Genomic DNA, 25,670 nt, shown 5'->3' on the forward strand with positions numbered 1-25,670 from the left:
AGACTAGAGACGATTTGAAATAATAGATGGCTAACAATCGTAAATCATTTCTGCTTCACTTTTAGTTCTGTGAAATTACTAAATATTCAAGCAATTAAGTGCTATGAATACCAAATATGGAAAAAAAAACACTTGTACAATAAAATCAATTAACATATTCGGTGAAAATATTATTAAACCATTTAATAGTATTTCAATAATAACTGTGAGTATCATGAACATGTATAAATTTTATTTCATCAAAGTATTTACGTCTATCTTTTCAATCTCGTGAGCTGGATAAAAGATAAAAGTGGCAACCGTTTACAAAATACAAACAAACATCAATCCTAATTAAATATGGGTGTAGATAACTACGTATTAAAGTCTTTGGCCGATAAAAAGATAATTTGTATCACGCTTCATAAATAGATCACTTGACATTTCTCCTTCGTGTCCAGAAGAAAGCCGAGCGCTCACGTGGAGTTGTTTTTATTATCCCACAGTATCGCCGGTGATATCGTACGATAGCGACTATTTAGTTATATTACTAATATAATATATATATAGTAAAATGTGGCAATCGTGCATGCAAGCACGATCAGCCGACCATAACCGTATAAGCTCACACTAGTACAATGTCTGCAATATGCACACTTTAAATACGCACATTTACGATTTAATTAAACGCGTCGCCCTACTACTGTAACGGGTCAACAAATGCGGAAAGTGATTATTTACATAAATAATGTAATCCGTTCGTCGTACATCAGAATAGGATACAGTGAATAGCTAATACAATGACATACTGTAAGCGGTAATTGAGAGACGATACGAGGCTGAAGCGCCGTATCCGCTAATTTGTATTGAAAAGATTAATTATGATAACAATTTCCGTGCGTTCGGATGACTTACCAGCAGGTCGAGTGGTGCGACGTGCGGGTTCGTCCTCACGCAAGTCGGGCGCGTGCCGACGTGCTGCGGCGGGCCCGGCTGGGGCCAGCGCCAGCAGCACTAGCAACACCAGCGCAGGCAGCATCTTAGCTGCTGCAGCTTCGAGAGTTAAGAGTGTCCAGATCACGAGCTCACTACGGCCGCCGCGATCTATAACCGAGGGAGCGTTACGAGTGGCTCGCGAGAGGCGAGTGCGAGTGCGGGTGAATTAGTACGCGTCGTCGTATATCGACGGCCGAGCCAGACTGAGGCGGACGAGAAACGATTTCCCAGCTAGTGCGGCGAGGGGGCCGGTGCGCCCCTCGCGGAAAAACCGCAGCCAGCGAACCAAACGCGGGCGGGGAAAAATGCAACACCGTCGCAGCCGCCCGCCCCTGTACGACATACCCGAGACGCCTTCGGCTCTTCCATCGTATACTGTCACGATGCTGTCATTACCACAGCCGCTTTTCAAACACTATTATTATCCGTTGTTTGAGACATTCGCATTCAAATTCTACGATAATACTTAATAATTGTGCCTCTTTGCCGTTATTGCTACATAGTTGTTGGCTTATTTCACATATATTCAAATATATCCGACCCCTCGTTCACGTTCACAGAACATTTGTTCAGGTAATATGCGAGGTATGCAGTAATATGTACCGATATTACTTCTATTTCATAATCTCTTACACACGCTGAAGACGTTTATATTATTTTACTTAGATAAATATATTTAATGTAATGGCTAGCCAGAGGTTGGCAAGTGGCCAATCTATTAATATTTTTCATAGCAGGTAATGAATAAAATATTGACGCATATGTTGTCTGCCTCATAACGAATAAGTAATATAGTACGATCCATCTCAGGTGAATAAATGCTGTTCACTTGAATGTATAGTTAATATATTTTATTTAAAAATATATATTTAAATTCCTTTGAAAACTCAATTTTTACATAATGAATTTATATAAAGCCTCGGCCGTATACTAATAATGTTGAGGAAATTAAATTTAAAACAAACTAATGTTGAATGAGAATCAACCAATTTGTTTATATGTCATGAAATTTAACACATAACGTTAATGTTAAACAACTTATTACAAGTGACTTAACATACTGCAAATAAGTAAGCAAAAAACAAATAAAAGTAAACTTAGCTTCCCATGAGATGATTCTCGCACAAGCAGTGTCGTTTTAATCACACTAATTCTCTAAAAAATCTTAGACTATATGAAAATACTTGTAATTCTTAACTGAAAAAATTTGTTTTAAACTTAGCTTTACTATTAAGATGCTACTCATATTAAAACGCAACTAATTATTGTGTTAAATAACTTTCTTTGTATTTCCTTATTGTTTCTCTTTAATTTTCCTTATAATAATTTATACTATTATATAATAGCATTTTTTCTTCCAATAAAATAGTATAATTTTAGATCGAATTTTATATTTTATAGACAGACAAAAGACCATATATGCTCATAAATTTCTTAATATCGCTGTTTGATTTTTCTTTTACGGCACGTACTGCTAGTGTACTTATGTTATTGATATTAATTCACCATAACACTTCCACTTGTCAAAAAAATTTAATTATGGCTGAAGGATAGGAGAAAACTCAACAATTGTATTAAACTTTTAAAAAAACATGATTAGATGACTTCAAACCAAAAGTTACGAGATTTTTAATAGTACATTTTCTCATTTGACCAGAAAATAAAATAACCTACAGACATATACCTAATTAACAATATATATAAAAAAATAACTCAAACGATTGAGTATTATATGGGTTATATGATATAAATTAAACATTGATATTAACAACTTCGCCTCTTTCATTTTTCCCACAGTAGTAGGTACGTGAGAATATCATCAAATGAAAAAATACGCGAAGCAATTTTTTTTAAACGATTATTAAGATTTTTTTTGAATATATCTATGTTTACATTAGATATAATCTCACAGTCTAAAATATTATAACGTTTGTATGACTTGTATCTTATCTGTCAAACTTAAAAAACGCAAGATATATTATAAAATATCAAAGAAAGATTATTATTACGTAACATAAATATTTACATGGCATTGTAATGTGATACACTAATCAATTATATCGATCTTTTTATAATATTTAATAAGCAGAAAACGAGAAAAACCTGTTGACAGTCATTATACTCGTCTTAACTTTAATAAAAATCTAATTAATAGTTAGAGGAAGTTGTGGATTTATAGAATGAGGAGCTTTGACAAAGTGTTAATTATTAATTTTATACGAGAATAACTATGACGGTTTTACACTTAATGTATATGTTATTCTTAGACTTAAACACACCTAAGGTAAGGTAATACCTAAATAAATGACTGTATAAATATACTACAAATTGATTGATGTCTGTAACTATTGGATTTAATAATGGAATTATGTATATGAATTTTCATATATTTTGGGGCCCCTTTATGGTATGAAGCTCTTATAAGATACAGCTAATATTTTATTCATTAGTTGCGTACACGACCCAAGAATTAAATTTTTCTACATCCTACTTCAACTATACCTACTACTTTTTTATTCGTATGTCTCATTGACAAACAACAAATAAAATAATTAAAATTTAGATGATTAGATTGCACTCTGAAATATTTTCGGATTATCTTTGAGCAAGTTCAATACAAAATTACTGTTAAAATGACGCAATGTCAACTATTATGTTCTATATACGGAATGAGAAAAGTGAATTTATAATTTGTTTTTTATTGAAATGTCATCAAAACGTCAATTTTCCATAAAAACAGTTCATCAATAAAACAGCAACATTAATCCTTACTTGCGTCCATAGGTTAAAAAAATAGACAGATATCAGTTATAATGTCTGTTTTCCAAAGGAAGAAAGCAAATTATGATTTTTTTTTATCAGGCATAGAAATTAAGAATCCGAAACTTCATTGTTAATCTGTAGACCAGAAAAATTATGTTAAAATCACTTATCCTTCTTGATTTTATATTAATAGGTAATTTAATAAATATTGCAATTATAATATCTATATATTTTTTTTCTGTTATCAATTTGTTCAATAGAATTTTATCTATTTTTTTGACTCTTCTGACATCGACGAAAAGACTTTTCGTCGAAAAATATTTTCTTCTGAAAAAGCACTATCTATAATGCTTATCGGATAATCAGATAACAAAGATTTAAAATTTCAATCTTATTGAGATAACCAAAAATCTATATATATGCAAAATATCAATATGTTCTTATAAATATTTATATTAAAGTCCTAGAGCAGAATAACGACTTTACTTGTAGATTTCTGATGACCTTTGATTACTGCTTATTGAGATGATCAAGAAATAAAAGTGCTAGTTTGTTGCATCCCGCATAAAGAAATATCTTTAGCATTATTACATTTTTCTGACGAGCAATATCACGTTATAGATAGAATAAGACTAAAACCATTGAAGTAAAATAACATTATCCAAGTTTATAAATAAAAAACTACTAAGGCCAGTAAAGTTATCATCCATTTGCACACACTACACGCGAAACTTTTGCCGTTTCTTGGTAAATAATATACGTTAATACTATAATGTGGGAACATTTATGAATGAATATATAACACTCCGTATAAAGTGTGACGTTGCAAACATGGGGTAAATATACAGATAAATGAAATTAAAAAGAAATCTATGTGAACAATTTTTATATGTCATTGTCTTTTGTTCTGTTTTTCTCCAGACGACTGTCTAGAAAAAGGCATTATTTCTATATTTCATAATATTTTAAAACCAAATTGCAAGTAATATTTTAAATTTTCATACGTTAATAATTATTTATCATTGACGGAAATATGTTTGGCTGTATATGGACACGCAAGAAACAATGACATTAGGTATGTTGCTGATCTACAAAACATACAAGGTTATTGGAACAAATAATTATAATTTTATGTATTCACTGTCTAATTAAATCATCGTGAATACAAACACAATCAACTCATAATTTCCAATGACTCGTTATAACTAAGTTAACTCTGCGATGGGCAAAAGATCTCGTTTGTAAAATTTATAAAATAGGTCGGTATGTTGATAAAAAACAATGACCATTATATTTGTTAAATATTCGATTTAAAATTGATTTATTATTAAAACGATTAAAATATTTTAATTTAAAATATTTAAGGAATTGGACATTTTTAATTTTAACCGTTGTTATTTGAATTGTCTGGGGCTTGAGCAAATTGTAACAAGTGCACTGTATACCTAGTAAAAGCCGGAAGCACTTCACGTTCAGTGAAGTGAATTACGAGTGTACATTTACCGCACATAGGTATAGGTCGCAAATAATAAAATTATTAAATAAAAATATTTCCTGTATCATGCCTATAAAAAATTGCCTCAAGTAGTTATCTCTCGTACTTATAAAATGAAATAGCAATTAATCAGTAAAATGAGATCGTGAATCACTGTACAATATAAACATATGTGCGATAATATTAAATTAAAAGAATATTTAATTTCCAAAACATTTTAATCGGATGCTTCCAATCTAATTACAGTAACACATAGTCATAGTAAATAATAATTTAACTTTTTTTCAGAAATAGTAATGATATCTATTATCAATTAAGATCGGGCAATATTTATGATCTATTTTAAAATATCTTGATTCAATTTAGAATTGTATAGATTTTAAACATTGTCCCACAAAGCCATATGAATGGTTTGACTGTGTGTGGTCTATAGTAATATAAGTATATATTAAAATCTACTTACATAGTATATACATACTATTTAAAATGCACGATAAGATAAATTTTATTTTCGTCTAAATTGCTTTATTACCTGTCTCCCGCCTTATATCCACAGGCAACTGTTACACTTTATTTCGAATCAGTTTTAATCTCCGGCGGTCTTTTCTAACAATAGAAAATTATAAATTTAAAAGTGTAATAACCTATTTTATATCGCTAGTTAATCAAAACTCGTAGACAATGTACCTACTGCCTACGGAGAGTAACCTCCACCACCTGAAGCAACCCCCCGCCCCTTAACAACGTCCTAAACCGAGGCCCAGCATCTTTAGAGATGCCCTTGGGAAAGGCATGACCCTCCCCCCCCTCCCCCGGCCCGATTTAACGGGTAGGGTCCATCGGACTAAACACTCCTACTTATGATGCTGTCAAAGCCATTAGGGCTAAAAGCTCCAGGGAAATCGAGCAAAAGGAGCGTAAACAGGTTTTCTTTCTCAAAACTTATCAGGTCAAAACATTAACGTAGGTGAACTAAGCCGATACATCAGACATGACATATCGAGAGATGAGAACCAACATTTAAATAATTGATATAAAAATATATTTTTTTCTATACATTTCTTTCGATGTTAATTAATTACTCATTAGACTATCAATTTCACAATCAGTTAACTACAGAAGACGGGAAACAATAAATCAGTTTAACTAAAGTTAATTGTTAACATATATTAATAATTTCATCATTGGCCAGACTCAAAAGTTATTTTATCTTTGCGTTTTAATCATTCACCTGAGGTTTCAATTAAAATAACATTACAAAACAAACAAATAATAAACATAAATAAAGGAATTTTGAAGTAAAAACGAAAATTGGTGAGGATATTTTATTCCATAATACAGCATAAGACAAACCGGAATGTCACATATCGCTTTCATTGAACCTTCATGATATCCATAAAAAAAAAATTCTTCACCACACGCCACATAATCATATCCTTGAATTGTATTTAACAATTTCTTCTAAATTATTATAAAAAATGCTAAGTATATAATTAATTGTGTAAGAGCAAAGTACCAACGTCATCTCCGAGCACAGATCCCGTACACAGAAACACATACCATAATGACAATGATCTAATACATAATACACCTAAATTAAATGTCGGGTCGTCAGATGTCAACTATAAATGCATGTCATTCACAACGAGCCCTTATAATAGAGACGCCTGTCCTAAACGTTGAATGTTTAATACACAACATCTTATTCTAGCTAGTTAACTTCCATAAAAAATAAACTATCATCATACAGAGTTGCTCAATCAATGCTCATGGTCTATGGAGATAATATGGGAAGTCACACAGCAATGTGAATAGGTTGTGACTTGTGCTTAGAACTGTTACTTCTGATCCAAACGCTTCCAACATAGGACGCTTCGATACCATGGTCATTGGATGTAATACTCACCAACCAACGTTGGTCATTACGATCCCAAATCTACAAAACCCTGGGATTTTCCTAACTTTATATATACTAATGAAAAAGTAATAGAAGCGAATAAACTTTAAATACTTTATTACGACAACTTATTCCACATTATAGTATACATATAAAACATATGCTGTGATTCACTTTATCACGAGTCAGCTACAATGTACCTATCCACATCACAATGCGCCAACAAATGTACAAGACAGTTTATATACTTTCGTTTACAGATAAATATTAATTGAATTTGTAATGTTTTAAATAACTTTACACTATTTGTTCAAAATCGTAGGATATCGAACAAGTTAATTATTACAATAAACACAATCCAACGACTATACTGCACATGTTGTGGCATTTGTACAATCGAAGACCACGGGGTGTGTGGAGGGGGCTATGGATCCAGTAAGCGAGTTGCAAAATCAGAGTAATACATAATCAAATTCCGCACATATTACATTAGCAAATAAATTTAACATATTAAACCATAGTCTTTGTTGTAGATGTATCGCACAGTCTAGCGGTTAGCGTTCTTTAACTGGTTGGAAAGCCAGTCTAGACCTTCGTAGAGACCGTCCCCGGAAGTGGCGCAAGTGGCTTGGATGTACCAATTGCGGTTGCGCAGTGAATGAAGACTCAACTTGTCTGTTATCTCGGCAGCATTCATTGCGTTCGGCAGATCCTATAAAAGATAAAACTCTTTTTAATAACACGTGTGTGCATGTCACTGTATTTGAAATATTCTATATTTAAATTTCTACCAATTAATATTGGGCTTATATTTAAATTGTAATTTGAATGAAAAGTTATTGAAATAAGCTGGATTGTATCTTATTAGCTAGAGACCATAGTGCTTTAAATGAAACTAATATTATTGGGATCACTAGGCGTATTTTATTATTTTTAAAAAACTACATACTCCCGACGTTTCGGTTACCTTGCAGCAACCGTAACCACGAACAGACGAGATGTGAATGTTAGATATTTATAAAAAATAATAAAATACGCGAAGTAAGTAATTCAAATAATATAAGTTTCTAAAATGTCAGAACACAACACTATCCTCATCGATAAGAAAAATATGCTACATTTTAATTAACATACGGAAAATCTCAACAGCCAAGTTAGCTTGTGTAACTGGCCGCATGAAGTCATGACATACATGGATGATTCAAAGTTGGCATTAGTAATAATTCTCAGATATGGTGTGGTTATTGATTACAAAACTTTAAAACACTGATATTGATTAAAACTGTTGATTGTTCCAGTGATAATTAAGAACTGAGACGGATCAGACAATAGTTAAATAGAATGTGGATAGTTAAATGTAGGAACTAAAATATTCCAGGTAAATTATTCAAGTCCAGATAATAAGTGGATATGTGATGTTCAAAAATAGCAGTTTAATTTTAAATCTACTTAATGATAATAGTTAATTATTGAGTGAGACAACCAAATGTATGATTGAGTCGAGGTTTATGTGTTCGGTGGCCCAGTTATTTGGGGTAGTTTTTGTCGAAAAATAGTTTCGATCGCACTATTAATTTAAATTTTACGGCCGGAAACCGGAATCGATGTTCAAAAATATGATTCGGTACCGAAAATCGGAGGTCGCTACGCTCTACTTGCACCGAGAGCTTTTTTTTCATACTGAGAAAAAAAGCTAAGCTGCATCTCCTAATATTATACCTGTTTGTTTGCAAAGATGAGTAGCACGGCATCTCGCAGCTCATCCTCGCTCAACATTCGCATGAGCTCTTCGCGAGCCTCGCCAATACGCTCCCGATCATTACTGTCCACTACGAAGATAAGACCCTGGAACATTATATCAGCTCATTAGCTTCTGGTTATAACAAAGTATATATTTGCACTGATTTAGCAATACTTTGAGTTAAAAGTATTTCAACATCAATTGAAGTATAGTTAGCAAAAAAATATTGAGTCAACTCATACTCAATTTATTTTTCTTATATATAGAATACATCATTATAAAATAACATTAGAAGTAATACTATTAGTGACCAATCAAATATTTTAAAATATATTACAAGAAAAATAAAAAAATACCAACATTTAATAATAAATTTGGAAATTAATTAAAAAAAAAGGGCATTTTGTAATTCAAAGCACCAAATAATTATCACCCACATTACTGTTTAGATAAAATTGTTAAACAAATATTATATATGCAACTGCTATAATATGACAGATGCTGTTTGATATATTTATAACTTAAAGAAAATATTTATATAATATATATATAAAACTAAAATCATATTTCTTTCTTACTATTATGTAACTTGTAAATGGAGACAATAGATCAATGATATTGGGAATCTAAAATTAATCGTTGCCTCTATATTAACAATCCGGTTGATGCAATGAAATTAAAAATCCTCAATAAAAAACCACAGAATTACTTGTTAGAGCATCAAAATCATAAAATTAATTAAAATCATTAACAATTGATACTATATTTTATAGGTATATAATAGTAATAAATTATATATTCACTATATAACATATTAACCTGTGTGTTCTGGAAGTAATGCCTCCATAAAGGTCTAATTTTGTCCTGACCGCCCACATCCCACACGGTGAAACTGATGTTTTTATATTCTACAGTCTCCACATTAAATCCTAGAGGACACAGTAAGATTTTAATAAGTTATATATAACAAACTAAGACAATAAACGATTTATGTAAGCAAGTTATTAAGAGAAAAGAATACCTAGTCTCAATATATAGGTGTTAAGAATATTAATAGATTTGAAATGTGATAAGATAATTATTAATATTAACAGGAAAAACGAGTTATATAAAATTAAATTATAATATTACTTTTATAGAAAAACTATCATAATTATATTCTAAGTTTAGATTTTTTTTCATTAATTGTACCTAGATATCAATATAAGAGATGCACTTGTTAAAAAAAATCAATATTGACTTAGATATAAAACTTTTGCAACACTATTTAGTAATTTACATTAGGTACTTTGACTTTCACTTTAGATTTTATATTAGATAATTTATGAAAGAAAATATCACTAATTTCATTTAAATGTGAAAAATATGTCTATTATTTTAATTAAAAGTAATTATTAAATACTCACCAATAGTGGGAATCGTCGTAACAATTTCACCTAATTTAAGTTTGTATAAGATTGTGGTTTTACCAGCTGCATCAAGACCAACCATCAATATTCTCATTTCCTTTTTGCCAAATAGGCCTTTAAATAAATTTGCAAACATATTCCCCATTTTGAAAGTTTATGAGCTGTCTGTAAAGAAAATTATTACGGAATTAATAGAAAACGCATTCACTCTGACTCATCCGCAAGTATACGTTGCTATAATCAATGATAATGACATGGCAAGTCCACAAGGAATGAGGCGTATTTCAACAATATAAGCAAAACAGTTTTGTCAAATGAAATTATAGTCCATAAACAATACATGTATAGTTACTATAACAGAAAACTCCTTTTAAAGTTATTTACTCGTATCATTAAGACAAAGATTCACTGACATCGGTGTTGGTGGTCACTACTTCGTTAGGGTCACCACCCAGGGTTTGTATGACATGTTAACGAACGAAATAGTTCATATTGGTATAAAAACTTTTCTATATCATAAGAATATAACAAAAGACTTACATTTTTTCGAGGAATATATGTAATTTAAAGTAAAAACGCCTTAATCCACTGAGGTCTATACTATTCGCTGGATGTCAAAATGGCGGCGAACGTGGAAGTTGTTCGTGCCTATGCCACGTATCGGTAAAAAGTGGCCAGCTATAAATATGATTTTCTTTAAAATATCTGAAAATATTTCTTTGGAGCGTCGTTACAAGATAGAACTCTAGCATAACATATTTAAAGCCATAAATACACAAAATTGATGACAAAATTTTATTTATATCAATAATAAAAACGTAGGTGTGCTTTTTAAAATGTATTTACTATTTATTGTTTCTCGACAAATTTTGATATTATTTTTGAATTTTTTATGACTGTTTTATACGAAGACATTATATTTTTTTTATTTAAATATATCAATTGAATTCATATTTTGTATATATTAGATTCATGTTGAATTACATACTTTAAAATAATAAGTAACTCACTGTGGTTGTTAACTTTTTCTTATACCTATAATAAAATTATTACTATTTCAAATGCAAATTCTTATAGACCTCGAAACAAAACTAAGTTATAGAATCATCCCTAAACCTAAAAGATATAGCCCGATACTTATGTAAATTATGTTAAACTTTATTTTTTGGCAACATTCTAATTAGCTTTATTATAAAATAAAAGTTAAATTTTATTGCATATTACTGACTACTATATAACATTTATATATATATATTATTTTGAATTAATCCTTTAGTATCATATTTTTTACAAGCTTAAATAACTTCGTAGACAATGGCATGCTTTGTATAAAAAAATATAACTCACTGAGACATAGCACAAAAAATTAAATTGTAAACAATGCTATGCAAGCAAAATTTATAATTAAATGTTTATTTACTTATTTTTTCTGATCTGGAAAATTTTTAAAGTAGAATGTAGAATTTAACAAAACAATGAAACTTTTCTATAACAAGTTTCATTTACATTTTAACTAAGAATCTTAATTTTTTTTCTAACAAAAATAGAATACTCTAAAGTATATTTACTAATCTTGCTTATTTGAATCTTGTCACCCCAAGTTAATACTCTTCTATATTTTACTATGAACACATAAATCAATATTAAAGATTATTTTAAACAGATGCTATGTATATTAAAAAATGAGGCATAATATTTAAATTGTAATAAAAATTCTACACAAAGTCTAGCTTATCTTTTCTTCTTTTGTATTTAAACCGGACTTTATCAACTGCTGAAAACCGTAAAGCCATAGAGACTAGCTATTCGGTTATCGCTAATTTTGTGGCGCAGAAAACAGCTGTGATTTGTTGTCACTTGTCAGTATCAAGCATGGTTTTGTGATTACTATTTACTACTGTTATATTTGAGATGATTGTTTATTATTTTGAAGTGTAACAGCATCAGAATAAGCTTAAAATCATTACCAAAATGTTATATATGCATAATAAAAATGTATATATGCAATAATAATATGGATTCACCTCAATTACAAGCATGGCTCGCAGAGGCGCCAAAATACACAATATTTAGAGTGAATAAATTAATGCAATTTAACGATACAAAGATTAAAAGTGTATTAGAACAGGTATTATAAAAACTCAATAAAAAGTGATCAATAATTAAAATTTAACGCTCCTAAATTTATAATTCCTAACTTATGATTTTTAGCAAAGGAGAGAATTAAACTGCCAGTCTACTCCTGCGTATTATTTAATAAAACCGGACTGTCTCATTGTGGAACAATGGCCGGAGAATGTGGTTATAAAAAAAGGAAATATCGAGGTAGTAGTGGATTCAATGTGTGCAGCCGCAGTTTTAAGAGGCGCTCATGTGTATGCTCCTGGGGTGCTTGGTTTACCTACCAGTAAGATAACAGATAACATCCACATTAAGTTATACACTTCATTTTGTTAATCTCTTCATATCATAGAAAAAGATACCACTAAATATAATTTAATTTTATTGCTATACCCTTACCACTTTAGTTAATCCCTATTTCTATAAGACAAATTCAAAAATTGGTATATATCCAGATCAGTATTTACCCAAATGTTTTTAATGCTTTTCAAATGAATTATCACAGGAACATGGCTGCTCATACTCTTCCCATTTTCAAACATGAATGTATAATGTTATACTATCCACTAATAATCTTACCATTTAATATTTAGCTTATTGTAAAAATTACAGATTGCAGTCTCAATGAAAGAGTTGATATATATGGTGACTTAGATGGCCACTGTAAGAGAGGCTTAAAAGTCGAGTATAAAGGAAGAAAAATATATGTTGGTACCGGCTACATTAGAATGTTGCGTTATCAGTTATTTGACGATGGAGTCCAACCGAAGTAATTATTTCGTTTCGCTCTAATATTTAGTTTATTAAAAAATAACTATTTATTATTATCACATTTTTAATAAAATCCTTAACAAAAAATATTTTTAAATGCAATTTTTATATGTTACAGTGGTATAGCAATAGAAACCTTGCTCCCGGCATCAAGACTTCCTGTGATAAATGAATCTATGTATCCTAAAGGACATTTAGTATTACAAAACCTGCCATCTATCATAACAGGATGGGTGGTCAATGCACAGCCCAATGAACATATATTAGACATGTGTGCCTCACCAGGAAATAAAACAACTCATTTAGCGGAAATGTCCAATAACCAAGTACATATGTTTATTAACATTTATCGATTCCTAATTTTACATATAAAATATCTTAAACATACATTTATAATGCCGTACACATTTTCCCATGCACAAGATTTGGGAATACTCTGTAATATAATGCAATATTTTTTGTAAGCTTTTCATCTTGTTCTAGGCTCACATCACAGCAATTGATAAAACTGATAAAAAAGTTATTAAAATCCGTCAATCTTGCGAAACTCAGGGTGTCACCTGTGTTCATACATTTGCGTTTGATTCAACTAAATGTCATTCTGATGAAGCAAACAATGAAAAAGGGCCCCCATACAAATCAAACACTTTTGATAAAGTGCTATTGGATGCTCCTTGCAGTGGTTTGGGTCAACGGCCTCTCTTGAACAATAAAATGACTGCCAAAATGCTTCAATCCTATAAGTTTGTGCAAAGAAAGCTTTTTGATTCTGTGAGTATTATGTGTATTCAAATACAAAAACTTATATGTAAAAATTTAGATTAATCAACACAAATACTGTAAAAAAAATTCTTTTTATAGTTATCTATTGGATCACAAATCAATTATTTTGTCTATACAGAAATCTAAAGACCAACATTTAGTACTTACACATAACTGTAATCTTTATATTGTTTAAACTATTTTTTAGGCTGTGAAAGTTTTAAAAGTCGGGGGTAAGCTTGTATACAGTACATGTACAGTTACTGTAGAGGAAAATGAAGGAATGGTGAGCTGGGTATTGGATAAATATCCCTGTATGGAACTCATTCCCGCTGCACCACTACATGGTGGGCCGGGACAACCGAATGTAGGTCTGAACGATCAACAAAGGTAATAAACACATTAATTACTAACCAATCCATAATATTGAAACCTTAACTGAAATATATTAATTTATTATTATTCTACAGAGTGATGGTACAGCGATTCGGTCCAGATAACGATCCACTCAGACCGGTGGAAGATTTGTACAGGAATACTATAGGTTTCTTTATAGCAGCCTTCACAAAAAATAATGAGCACTGCACATGAAACTATATATAATAAATATCTATGAATACATGTGTTATATCTTATCCACTCTGACCCACAGACCCTTCTCTGCCTTTAGCAGCATTGATCTTTTGTTAAACGTCACTGGATTCTCGGTTTTATCACAGGTCGAGAATTTGTAGTTCCTTATCAAACTGACTAGCGTTGTCTTCGCTACATTTAGTGCGAAACGCAAACCTGTAACAGAATTAAATCTCATTAAAGGTCAAGTTATAGCTGGGATGAATTAAATAAAGTTCTGGTTGAGGATATTAGCGAGACTAAGGAGCGAGTAAATGAGAAAGATGTAGAGAGAAAGACAACATGATGCTACTTTGTCACTCATAATTGGAAAATTAAAATATACTTTTTTTTTAATAAAAAAATAATATTTCGTAACATTTTCTTTTATATTATATATATATATATATATATATATATAATATATACAGGGCACATATATATATATATATATAATATATACAGGGCACACATATATATATTATATATATATATATATATATATATATGTGTGTGTAATGAATTTACAAGTATAAACGAAATTAAGAAATTTGTTTGTCATTTAAGTTTCCGTTCTGACATGAGGACATTACATACATGCATTGCCTTTTAAGGCCATAATAATTATCTACAGGAAATCCGTCGATAAAATAGACATAGAATTTTAATAAATTTTTCTATTTAGAGATTTAAAATGAAATTATTTGAATTTTCCACAATTGATTGTGAATTAAGCAGTGTATTTTTTTTAATACTTAGTGGAAGAAAGCGAAGTCAGTATTATAATGAGTTACATCTAAAAATGTGTAACTTAAAAAAATCACACAATTAAGTTCGTTCTTGTTTTTCTCAAAATATCATAAATACTACTACAAAAAGAACAAAAGTCAACTTTTTGAGTACAGCGGCGCGGCGGCGGGAGCTCCACACATATTGACTATATCTTAGCTAGAAAGAAGCACCTGGGACGATACAAAGATTGCAAAGTAATACCCGGAGTGCCTCTGACATCCCAACACAGATTATTAGTTTAAAAATTACACCTTCCAAAAACCTGTTAAAGTAAATCAAAATTTAACACCCAAGATCAAGTGGATTTTATTACCAAAGTATTAAATACTATTTGGTTTATTTTGAGCGGGACGTCATCACGAACAAAATCCTAATGCTATATGGACCAGTTTCCAATACTTGTGCATACTAAAGGCAGAAAACCATCTAGGCGGAACGAAGAACAGAAGAGATCTCTTTAAGGAAACAAACTGGTGGGACGAATCTATAAAAATTAAAGAAGCCTCGAAAAAAGGATGTTTTAAAAGATGGCAACCTACACGTGATGAATCAGACCGTTTAAAATATGACCAACTAAAGACAGGAACAAAGAGACGCATAGCTCTCACTAAACACATTTCCAACGAAGAATTTTATAACAACCTCGAGATGGCAACACCACAATACGATGTACATGAAATAGCAAAAAGTAGATATCAAAGCACAAGAGATATGACATCTGTAAAATATATTGAAGATGAAAATGATACTCTTACTGATGACGACGAAATCAAGATGGGTTGTATGTTACAAACGTCTTAACATAGAACATCCAAGGAAAAGTAACTCGAATTAGGCCTTGACTTTACGATTAATCCGAATTGGATAATCTTATAAGTCAATAAAGAAAATTTCCGTTTAGTTGCTACGCCATGAGCATATATCGTGTTTAAAAACTGATTTTCCTTATCAAAACATATTGCTGACACATCGGCTAGTGATGTTATCTACCAAAGATTTCATTATCAATTTTGTTCAAATTTAACGTATCGTAGGAAATGGCTGGAAATTGCTTTTTTATCTTCACGAAAAAGATGAGTAATTATTACGAGTAATAAAAAGAGTATTTAAGTATTAATTCATTGTTTTTTTTTTTATGTCGACGTTGGTATATTTTGACTTATAGTTGTGATGCAGTTAAGGCTTGTTTTATATTTGTATTAAAAAAAAATTAGTTTAGCAACATCCAACCATAACCACAACCATAAATCTTATTTGACCAGCGCTTATCTTCGTATGTTTTTTATGCAATTTTAATATAAAGTAAATTAATTTACAATTACCGTCAATCAAAAAAGTGTCAATTCATTCTAGGATAGGACAGAACTGTATCCCTTAGGATGTTATGACTGAAAATCATTCAGACTTCCTTTAATAAAATTATCACGTAAGCAATATTAATCACTATTTCCGGCTTAACCTAAACCTAATATACAAAAAAATCAGTACACTTATAATACCTCCCGACATCTAAAGCTTTTTTTTTATCTTATAAGTCAATCTTATAAATCATGTGATAATAAACTCAAAAGACTCGTATCCAGAGCGGTTAATACATTGACAAAAAAAAAAATGTCAATGATTAATGATACATACCGATACAATTCCTAGGTCCGGCGCCGAACGATAGGAACAGGTGAGATTTCTTCTTACCGGCGTCGCTGTTGAACCTCTCCGGTATGAAACTCTCCGCGTCCGGATAAATGTCGGAGTCCATGTGCACTCCGTACACCGGCACAGACACCATATCGCCCTTGTTCACTTTGATAGACGTCCCCGGTATTATGTAAGGTTTCGTGCATTCCCTGTCTAACCTGCTGAGCGACGGATATAGTCTCAGCGTCTCTGTAATTAGATATATGTAATAAATATAGAAATAATATCTCGATACTATCGAACGTTTGTATCTAGGTTTTTGGGCAGTACCGTGTTTATCGATATTATTAATTACTTATAATGAATCATGCTAGAAATTTCTGCACCGCGTTGAGCAGCTTAATATTATTGATGTACAATCAATTATTATAATTTACACTACATATGGAGTTACGGTTTATTGGCGTATATTAAGTACTAAATGTTTAAATTCTGCTACCACATAAAGCGTCTATTAAATCTCATACTCCTCACTATACATTGCTACATTCGGAGCATATATATATATATATATATATATATATATATATATACTACATTCGTCATTGAGCAGATAAAGGGTGTTACCATATATAACTCCCTCCAAATAATCCAACTGTGTCAAATGATCGTAGCATAACTCCTCCCCCTTGGTAACATCCTGTATATGAGCCCGCAGCTTCTCCTGTATGTCCTGGTGTACAGCCAATGAATGTATCGCGAACGATAGCAACGTACTGCTGGTCTCATAACCAGCTTGAAGGAATAACAGCGCCTGAGCGTTCACGGTATCCTCGTCTAAATCTGTAAGAAAAACGTTGGTGGACTACTTCAAAAGAGGTTCGGTATGTTTTTCTTTTTTTTTTCCAAAGAGGTTAATTTAACTCAAATCTGTATTTAGATAGGCATTATGGATCATGCAGAGTCATTGAATGTTTATTACAAGAAAAAAAAAAGTATTTAAAAGCAATCACAATCCTCGTCTTAAGAGAGAACATATTAATTAATTTTAAATATACCTATTTGTAATGCAAGGTTGCAACTTTATCAATTAATTCATCATCAATCATAAAGATATCGCAATAATTGTGTGGCAAAATCATCAACGTGGGTGGGGTAATTTTCTTAATACATTATCACATCATTTTTTTATACATTTGTATGTTCACGTTTTTTCACTGCTCGAGTTTTTTTTTATTTGAAAACAATTCTACACTTCGTTGCCATAACAGTTGGGTTGATTTTTTTTTAATGCCAACGGACATTTTCAAATAGCAATTTGTTGTTTAAGCCAGTTACACATCTTTCGTAAATCCGACTTTTTATGTCAAAGTTCATTTCGCATATCAAATAACGTTATTTATACATAATGCGAATTTAAAGAATCTTCCGAGGTGAAAACAAATATATTTTATAATCTATTTGTTAATATTGATAAAAATATCGACAAACTCTTAAAGATGAGAGGCCACTGTCTGGTCATATCAAGACACGGAAAACAGCATATTAATCAAACAAGAGCAATCAATCAACATGAAAAATATAAAACCACTGAAGATATCGATTGAATTTAAAATTCTTAATTTAAAAACTTATTAATATTTATAAAATTATTTAAAAATAGAATAAAAATAACCACACACTGTCGGCTTCTCCGTTACAGATTTGTTCGAGATAATATAACAAAAAAAAAAAATCATTTTATATTGAAATATTTAGCATGAAACTAGGTACCAGCCCCGGCTTCGCAAGGGCTCTTTACGAAAAATATAAAATAACCAATTTAATTTTGAGAATTATTAAACTTATATTATGATGTCAAATGGTACGACCGATTTAAATGATTTAAAAAGTAATATACAGATAGTGATGTAGGCTCGAAAACGAAGAAATTTATTTTGATAAGACTTAATACTTAAAATAGCTTTACAGTAAAAGGAAAGCTTTAGGAATACCATTTTTAAAAGTTGTATAATGGATATAGTATGTTATCCTTAAGGTTTCCTTAACCTTTCTGTAGACCTATATAGGATGCACAATTCCAACATATTAGTTTGTTATGTCTCAAAGACTTTACGCGTTTTCGTTAAAAGCTCTCAGACGGTTCATGTTTTCCCGATATTTTCAACAAATATCGTTAATGTACACACAAGTAAATACAAAAACTTAACAAATTATATACTAAAACCTTCCTCCAGAATCACGCTAACGAGGGGTGATAAATGTTTGATATATAATCGTTGCAGTAGTTTTCCCGTTTATTGCGAACAGACAGACAGACGGACGCGGCGAGGGAGTTTGTTTTGTAATATGTATTTACTGACAATGTATATGTTAATATTGTATAATTATCTATATTTTTGCCCGCGACTCCGTCCGCCTGAACGTTAGAGAGCAATGTATAGTGTGTTAAAAATACGTACAGTAAAATACCTATATACTGTAGCGCCATCTGCCGGACTGATTAAGGAACCTAACCAAAGTTCAATCCAAAGCAGACGTTTAAGATTTCAGTAAAAAATATACTCGTACAATAGAATTATATGTGTATACAGATAATAAATTCTCATTAATTAATCAGTCTGATGTATCACAATTTAACTTATCACATTTTAATTACAGCGATGATTAAAATAGAAATTAGCAAGAAAATTACTAATCGTTGAATAAAGACGGATATAAAAGATGTGGAAGATATAAAAGATTACATGTAATTAATTGCGAATTGGGTTTAAACGGCCATTCCTTGATTTGTCATTCCGTGTAATCTTTTTATCGTTTAAAAATCGAGTACTAGTTTCGTGGATTGAATGCTTATTAGAATAAAAAAAAAATACTTATCATTGAGGTTTACATGAATCGAATAAATCTTAGCTCAACAAAAAAAAAAAAATTAACTGTCAAATATTATTCCTTTTTTTTTTGAAACACTCACATCTTTTAGCACCCGGATGTGACAGTTCACTTTCTTCCTTCAAAGAAGCATCGACGAGTAGTTGCAGGAAATCATTACGTCTGGAAACCATACAAGTGAATTAAAACACGAACGAATAATTTTACATTGAACAATAAGTGAGTTCTTCACACACCTTGTGTTAGACAGAATCCTCTTGGATTTCGTATTTATCAATATGTCCACCAACTTCTTGTTAGCTTCGTAATTAAGTAGCGAGATGTTCAAATATTTCAATAGAGATGGCATAAAGAATAAAACGAACAAGAGACCGAAGCGTTTCTTCAGTGACATGTAATTGAAATTCTCAGCCGTCTAAAAATTAAAAAAATATATATAAACATTAATTTGCACACAGCAATCTATCATAGTATATATTTATTTAAAGCTATTGTTATCAGCTATTGTTCTGTTATTAGTTAAATCAACACAATCTCAAACTATAATCTATGTACTAACAACGTGAAAATATTTACTTCATTTGTGTGTGTGTGTGTAATTTGCAGTTTAGTAATTTCTAGAAAATGTATGATATGTATTTCTTGTAAATATTGCGTATAATAATTTCAATTGTCTCAAGATCTTTGTATCTAGTAGAGAGCGAGAAGGGCGGAGGTTAAGTCTGTCTCTTTCTAACACGACCTAAATAGTATCTTACTAACTTACTTTAACAAACTCAGCGTTTTCGTCATTCAAAGCATCTGTACTTATTCCGAAAACACAAGTCCCAGTCACCTCCAAAGTCAAATGTCCCATCAAATCTTTTAATTCCACTTCCTTCTTATCTGCAAAGACATTAAACATAAAGCCTAAATCAAATTAAAACCTATATTAAACCTCAATTGTATAATAGACGATATTTTTAAGATCATCTATCAAATTAAAGATATGGCTATTTTCGTCATAGCAGATAAGACTAAATACAATGACCCGTTATAGGGATTTCCGTTTATAATAGTGACCGATATTATTTTATTACGATATTTTCTTTACCGTAATGTTCCAGGTATTTCACCAATTGATTCGAGCAATGTTGTATAAGATGTTGCATATGTTTTAGTCTCGACGAACTGAAAGTCGGAGTCAACAAACTCCGGACAGCTTTCCATTCTGCGCCCTGAAAGTTAGCATTGTCAATGGTTTTTATTTTTTTATGCTTCGTCTTAAACTTTGTTCAATTTAAAATTCGAATACGCATACTTTTAAATTTATGAGAGATCGGCTCAAAAATCTCGGTTCTCTACTTCTTAACGAATTTCTGTCAATAAAATGATCGGAGTCTCCAATGAGGACTGATTTTATTAAATCAGGATCTATGATATATAACACTGGTCTTCGGCCTTCGAATATACCTGGAACAATATACATGAGTGTTAATTGATATCCTATGCCTACACGAAGTTACAATGGCAGGGTTTTTAAATTGACAATTGTGGATACGTGTTTTTATATTCAAACTACAATGACGATATCATAACCATAGAAAAAATCAAATACGAGACAATTAATTATTGCGAAATTTTAAATAAAATAAGTTTAAAACGAAGATTTTCAATATAAAATCAAATTGAGACATCACTTGGGACTATTTAGGAACCAATAAAATACTGTCATCACCACAACTAATTTAACCGCATAGAAGTACTCTGCCAATTTATACATCGTTATGAGATCTAAGACTTTCGCGACTTTTCATTTAAATGAAACTAATATTTTTGGATTACTACGCGAATTTGCCTACGAGATGTGCATCGTCTCGTCTGCCCGTGATCACGGTTGTTGCAGAGTAACAGATAAGTCGGGAGTATGTACTTTATAAAATAATGAAATGCGCGTAGTAATACGAAAAATTTTAGTTTCATTTATACATCGATACTTTAAAAGCCCTGCTTTCATTTAAATCGATTTCGCACCTTACTATTATCATAACTTTGGTAAAGCTATCAAGCATATATAATACACAACAAATGTTTATATATATGAAGTTATTATTACAATAATATTGTAATTTTTATCAATCTCAGCCTTTTAGGTCATGAGCCTTATCTATTATCGTCTCTGCTCAAAGCGCGAAAACTACTTACACCTGACAAATATGATGTCGTAATTGTAAGAGTTAATTATTAATCATATGATAAGAATTATAGTTAAGAACTTTATATAACTAACATTAATAGAATATGTTATGGAAAAATTTCTTTTTAAGATTACGTACTTATGATTCACGTAGCAAATTTTACGCGGAATTATGTTTTTTAAGAAATATAAGCGATATCAAGCCAAAGAAATATTTTCTTACGAGGTTTATTTAATTTGGGAAAATTTATTTCCTCATTTCATATTTCATCCGCTTCTCACTAAATTAAATTAGGGCTAAAGAAATAAACTCTTAAGAAGTACATATCCTATCAGATTTACACGGAAGGTTTAAATCTTTATATAAATAAAAAAAGCTATAAACGCGTATTCAAATAAAGTCATATAGAATGAAACGACATTATCTTTTCCTTTTTCTTTTATCTTTAGAAATATAATTAGCCAAAAAAAATATAACGGTTATAGTAAGAGCCGCTGCAAAAATTAAATTAGGGATATAATTGAGTTTAAATTATATATAACCTGGTTTTAGAAAACCATTTCATAAAATAATTTTATTAAATCTTAATATATAATGTATATAAGTAAAATATTGTAATTAGTTTTTTAATCTTTTCACTGATTTTTGTTTGAAATTATGAAAAATTAAGTTACTTACCACCGACTCTTTCACCCTTAAAATAATTGTAATTTTCTAATTGAAAGTTTGGGTATGAAATTGTACCCATTAATCGTCTAAAGCTATTTCCAAAAAATATAACGGGTTTCCGAAACTTTATATTTCGTTTCTCAAAATAATCAAATGTTTCGGTAAAATGATAATAAATGAAGAATATTAAAGAAAATATTAGAAGACTTCTCCAATTTTCAGAAATATTTAACAATAATGAGTTAAAAGTGCTATTGGTATCCATTTTTATATGGATTCTTGTTTAAAAATATTTTAAGATCTCTGAAGACTAACAAACACTAACTAATTTCAATTGCGCAAAACGAAAATTTCTCTCAAAAGCAACTTCACAACAACACTTCAAAACACGTTCTCAGCCAATAAAAGAAGTGAATGGGTTTTAAAGACTAAAAAAAGCTTAGTCACAAGAGATAAATATAGAGGACAAAGATTGAATATTGTACTTTATAGAAATGACATTAAAGCTTTTGTAACTTGTTTAATGATGTCTATTGCTCTACGGACACATACATATGCAAATAGATGCTAGACAGAAAAATCCGTTCAAAAATTTACATTTATTTTGTTTGTTTTATTTGTTTACATTTTCAGTAAATATGAATCATATTAATACAAACAATACCTAAGTAAAAACTATATATAGACTAATAAAAAAGAATTATATACAATGTATGAAATAAATAAAATAATATAAGGTTTTCTGACTTCAAACTTCTTTATTTAATTTTTAAGTTTTATGAAAGACGTGCCCTTGAACATAATTTATAATGTGAGACACTAAATTAACATGCTAGAATAAAATAATTTCATCAAACATTTTTATACTTTAAATTTAAAAATGTCAAAAAATTAAAAATCAAAACTGTCAATTGTCAAAAAAAAAAACGCGAAAACAATGTCTCTTGAAAGTTGAAGCCATTGTTTAAAAAATTACATTGTTCTGTATGTAATATTTAGTAATCTTTACTCAATTCCCATACCGTGAACTTGTAACTCAAGATAAATTATTTAAACAATGGGAAAAACGTCTAAAGATAAGAGAGATATTTATTATAGGTTGGCCAAAGAAGAAGGTTGGAGAGCTCGAAGCGCTTTCAAATTGCTTCAGATAAATGAAGAACATAACATATTCAATGGGGTGCTACGAGCCGTAGATCTTTGTGCTGCCCCTGGTAGCTGGAGTCAGGTTTTAACAAAAAAATTGCGACAAAATGCCGAAAACGATGATGATGTCAAGATCGTAGCAGTTGATCTCCAAGCTATGGCTGCATTACCGGGTGTAAAACAAATCCAAGGTGATATTACAAAAATATCAACGGCCAATGAAATTATTAAAGAATTTGAAGGATTGAAGGCAGATTTAGTAGTTTGTGATGGGGCTCCAGATGTTACTGGCCTACATGATATAGATGAATATGTTCAATCACAACTGCTACTGGCGGCTTTAAACATAACAACCCACGTATTGAAAAATGGTGGTGTTTTTGTGGCGAAGATATTCAGAGGAAAAGATGTCACTTTAGTTTATTCACAATTGAAGTTATTTTTTGAATTTGTGACTGTATCAAAACCCAGAAGTTCAAGAAATTCCAGCATTGAAGCCTTTGTTATATGTCAAAATTATAGCCCGCCTCCTGGATATGTTCCAACTATGATCAATCCTCTTCTGGATCACAAATACTGTGACTTCAATCAACTCACAGGACCAAATAGATTCATTGTACCATTCATTGCATGTGGTGATCTAAGTGCTTATGATTCCGATACATCATATCCACTATTACTGGAAGGCCAATCATCTTACGAGTATAAAGAACCAGTACAAGGACCCATAGATCCACCATACAAGGATGTATTAGAAAAAACAAAGTCTATGCAAATTAATAATTCTTAATGTTGTAAATAATTCTTATTAAAATATATCAGATTTTAATTATTTTTAATTTTATAATATGTATTTATATACATTAAAATTAAATGTATAAAGAAAAAGTACCTTTATGTTACTGCCATACTTTGTGTTTGGTAATAAAAAACTTACATAAATCATACTTTATAGTTGATTGATAAGACATTTTCTTAACACCCTTTATAGCTTCATCTGAAATAATATGTCAAAGAAAGCGAATAATTAATATTAATCAATTGAATATTAATTTTTGTTATATGGGCTGTCATATAAGTCTGACAACTCAAAATATGCTTTAAATTAAATTTGAATCCGGAACCATCTGAGTTTATAATAAGAGTAGAAGAGTATGAACATGAACTTCTGAAAAACGTGTTAGACAATAAAATATTCTGATTTGATATTAAATAATAATTAAAACTAACTGTTATATATTTCTCTCTCATTGAGTTTATTTGCAACTAAAAATAATTAAAGAATTATTTTAAAACTGATGCAATTACTTAACAATATGTGATTCGTTATAAGTACTCTATAAGTAAAAAATTGTAAATATTGTTTCTTGCTGCGATATCACCTTGAAAAGTACTAAGCAATAATTCTACAACTCATTTATGTGATCACTGCTTATAATGTTATTAAGAAATATAAAACTACAACCGATGATTAAGTTTTACGCCAATTTACTCTAATTAGGTTGTAAGATAAATTTACTAACAAGAAAACAAGCCTGTAAGAATTTTAAAGAAATCTAACTGCTTCGTCACTTTAAGATATTCAAAAAGGCAATTGGAGAACTTCTGCGGGAACAACTTTTATTTTATGCTAGACATGTGTAACACACATTGATTGATTCTAAGACTTTTAATTAAATAATTTCACTATGATTTAGATCTCATTGATAAAAGATTTTTTATTTAGTCTTACAAAAATAAATGAATCCAGCAGGTTGATTATTGTATATTTTTGTGTGCTATGTTGGATTAATATGTCATTTATTTTGTACCT

General features: G+C 30.5%; 6 protein-coding genes across 6 annotated transcripts in view; 2 read left to right on the forward strand and 4 right to left on the reverse strand.

Annotated features, from left to right (window-relative positions):
* Nucleotides 1-1,184, reverse strand: part of LOC116769903 (dorsal-ventral patterning protein Sog) — a 51,410-nt gene extending 50,226 nt beyond the window's left edge. The window contains exon 1 of the mRNA XM_032661098.2: nt 895-1,184. Coding sequence (XP_032516989.2) covers nt 895-1,018 — 124 coding nt within the window. The 5' untranslated portion in view covers nt 1,019-1,184. The remainder of the gene's footprint in view (nt 1-894) is intronic.
* The window catches only part of LOC116770371 (charged multivesicular body protein 2b), a 46,573-nt gene that overhangs the window by 11,905 nt on the left and 8,998 nt on the right, over nt 1-25,670 (reverse strand). The gene's annotated exons all lie outside the window — the stretch shown is intronic.
* Nucleotides 7,231-10,980, reverse strand: LOC116770142 (ADP-ribosylation factor 1). The gene is made up of 5 exons (XM_032661494.2): nt 10,821-10,980; nt 10,278-10,445; nt 9,691-9,800; nt 8,850-8,975; nt 7,231-7,842 (listed from the first exon to the last, which is right to left on the reverse strand). The coding sequence occupies exons 2-5, from the start codon at nt 10,423-10,425 to the stop codon at nt 7,678-7,680; spliced, it is 549 nt and encodes a 182-aa protein (XP_032517385.1). The 5' UTR covers nt 10,426-10,445; nt 10,821-10,980; the 3' UTR covers nt 7,231-7,677.
* Nucleotides 12,136-14,553, forward strand: LOC116769993 (tRNA (cytosine(72)-C(5))-methyltransferase NSUN6). The gene is made up of 7 exons (XM_032661298.2): nt 12,136-12,408; nt 12,492-12,687; nt 13,014-13,170; nt 13,291-13,498; nt 13,656-13,943; nt 14,143-14,324; nt 14,405-14,553. Exons 1-7 carry the CDS (start codon nt 12,274-12,276, stop codon nt 14,523-14,525), a joined length of 1,287 nt encoding a protein of 428 aa, XP_032517189.2. The 5' UTR covers nt 12,136-12,273; the 3' UTR covers nt 14,526-14,553.
* Nucleotides 13,474-23,204, reverse strand: LOC116769992 (cytochrome P450 9e2-like). Its single transcript, XM_032661297.2, has 9 exons — nt 22,721-23,204; nt 21,166-21,317; nt 20,959-21,082; nt 20,632-20,750; nt 20,102-20,280; nt 19,948-20,027; nt 17,601-17,816; nt 16,974-17,222; nt 13,474-14,723 (listed from the first exon to the last, which is right to left on the reverse strand). Exons 1-9 carry the CDS (start codon nt 22,974-22,976, stop codon nt 14,560-14,562), a joined length of 1,539 nt encoding a protein of 512 aa, XP_032517188.1. The 5' UTR covers nt 22,977-23,204; the 3' UTR covers nt 13,474-14,559.
* LOC116770324 (tRNA (cytidine(32)/guanosine(34)-2'-O)-methyltransferase-like) lies at nt 23,614-24,686 on the forward strand. The gene has a single exon (XM_032661745.2). The coding sequence runs from the start codon at nt 23,769-23,771 to the stop codon at nt 24,645-24,647; it is 879 nt and encodes a 292-aa protein (XP_032517636.1). The 5' UTR covers nt 23,614-23,768; the 3' UTR covers nt 24,648-24,686.

This window comes from Danaus plexippus, assembly GCF_018135715.1.
Source record: "Danaus plexippus chromosome 13 unlocalized genomic scaffold, MEX_DaPlex mxdp_15, whole genome shotgun sequence".
Taxonomy (NCBI): domain Eukaryota; kingdom Metazoa; phylum Arthropoda; class Insecta; order Lepidoptera; family Nymphalidae; genus Danaus; species Danaus plexippus.

Bases quoted from the DNA above. Each gene is read 5' to 3' on its own strand.
- LOC116769992 (XM_032661297.2), bottom strand. From the start codon at position 22,976: ATGGATACCAATAGCACTTTTAACTCATTATTGTTAAATATTTCTGAA. The intron at 20,281-20,631 runs GTAAGTTAGTAA...TTTAATTTTTAG, and splicing joins AAAACGCTGAGTTTGTTAAA to ACGGCTGAGAATTTCAATTA. The intron at 14,724-16,973 runs GTATGTATCATT...ATTCTGTTACAG, and splicing joins CGGACCTAGGAATTGTATCG to GTTTGCGTTTCGCACTAAAT.
- LOC116770324 (XM_032661745.2), top strand. From the start codon at position 23,769: ATGGGAAAAACGTCTAAAGATAAGAGAGATATTTATTATAGGTTGGCC.
- LOC116769993 (XM_032661298.2), top strand. From the start codon at position 12,274: ATGTATATATGCAATAATAATATGGATTCACCTCAATTACAAGCATGG. The intron at 13,499-13,655 runs GTACATATGTTT...ATCTTGTTCTAG, and splicing joins CGGAAATGTCCAATAACCAA to GCTCACATCACAGCAATTGA. The intron at 13,944-14,142 runs GTGAGTATTATG...ACTATTTTTTAG, and splicing joins AAAGAAAGCTTTTTGATTCT to GCTGTGAAAGTTTTAAAAGT.
- LOC116770142 (XM_032661494.2), bottom strand. From the start codon at position 10,425: ATGGGGAATATGTTTGCAAATTTATTTAAAGGCCTATTTGGCAAAAAG. The intron at 9,801-10,277 runs GTGAGTATTTAA...TGTGTCCTCTAG, and splicing joins TACGACGATTCCCACTATTG to GATTTAATGTGGAGACTGTA. The intron at 7,843-8,849 runs GTATAATATTAG...TATCTTTTATAG, and splicing joins TCATCTTTGCAAACAAACAG to GATCTGCCGAACGCAATGAA.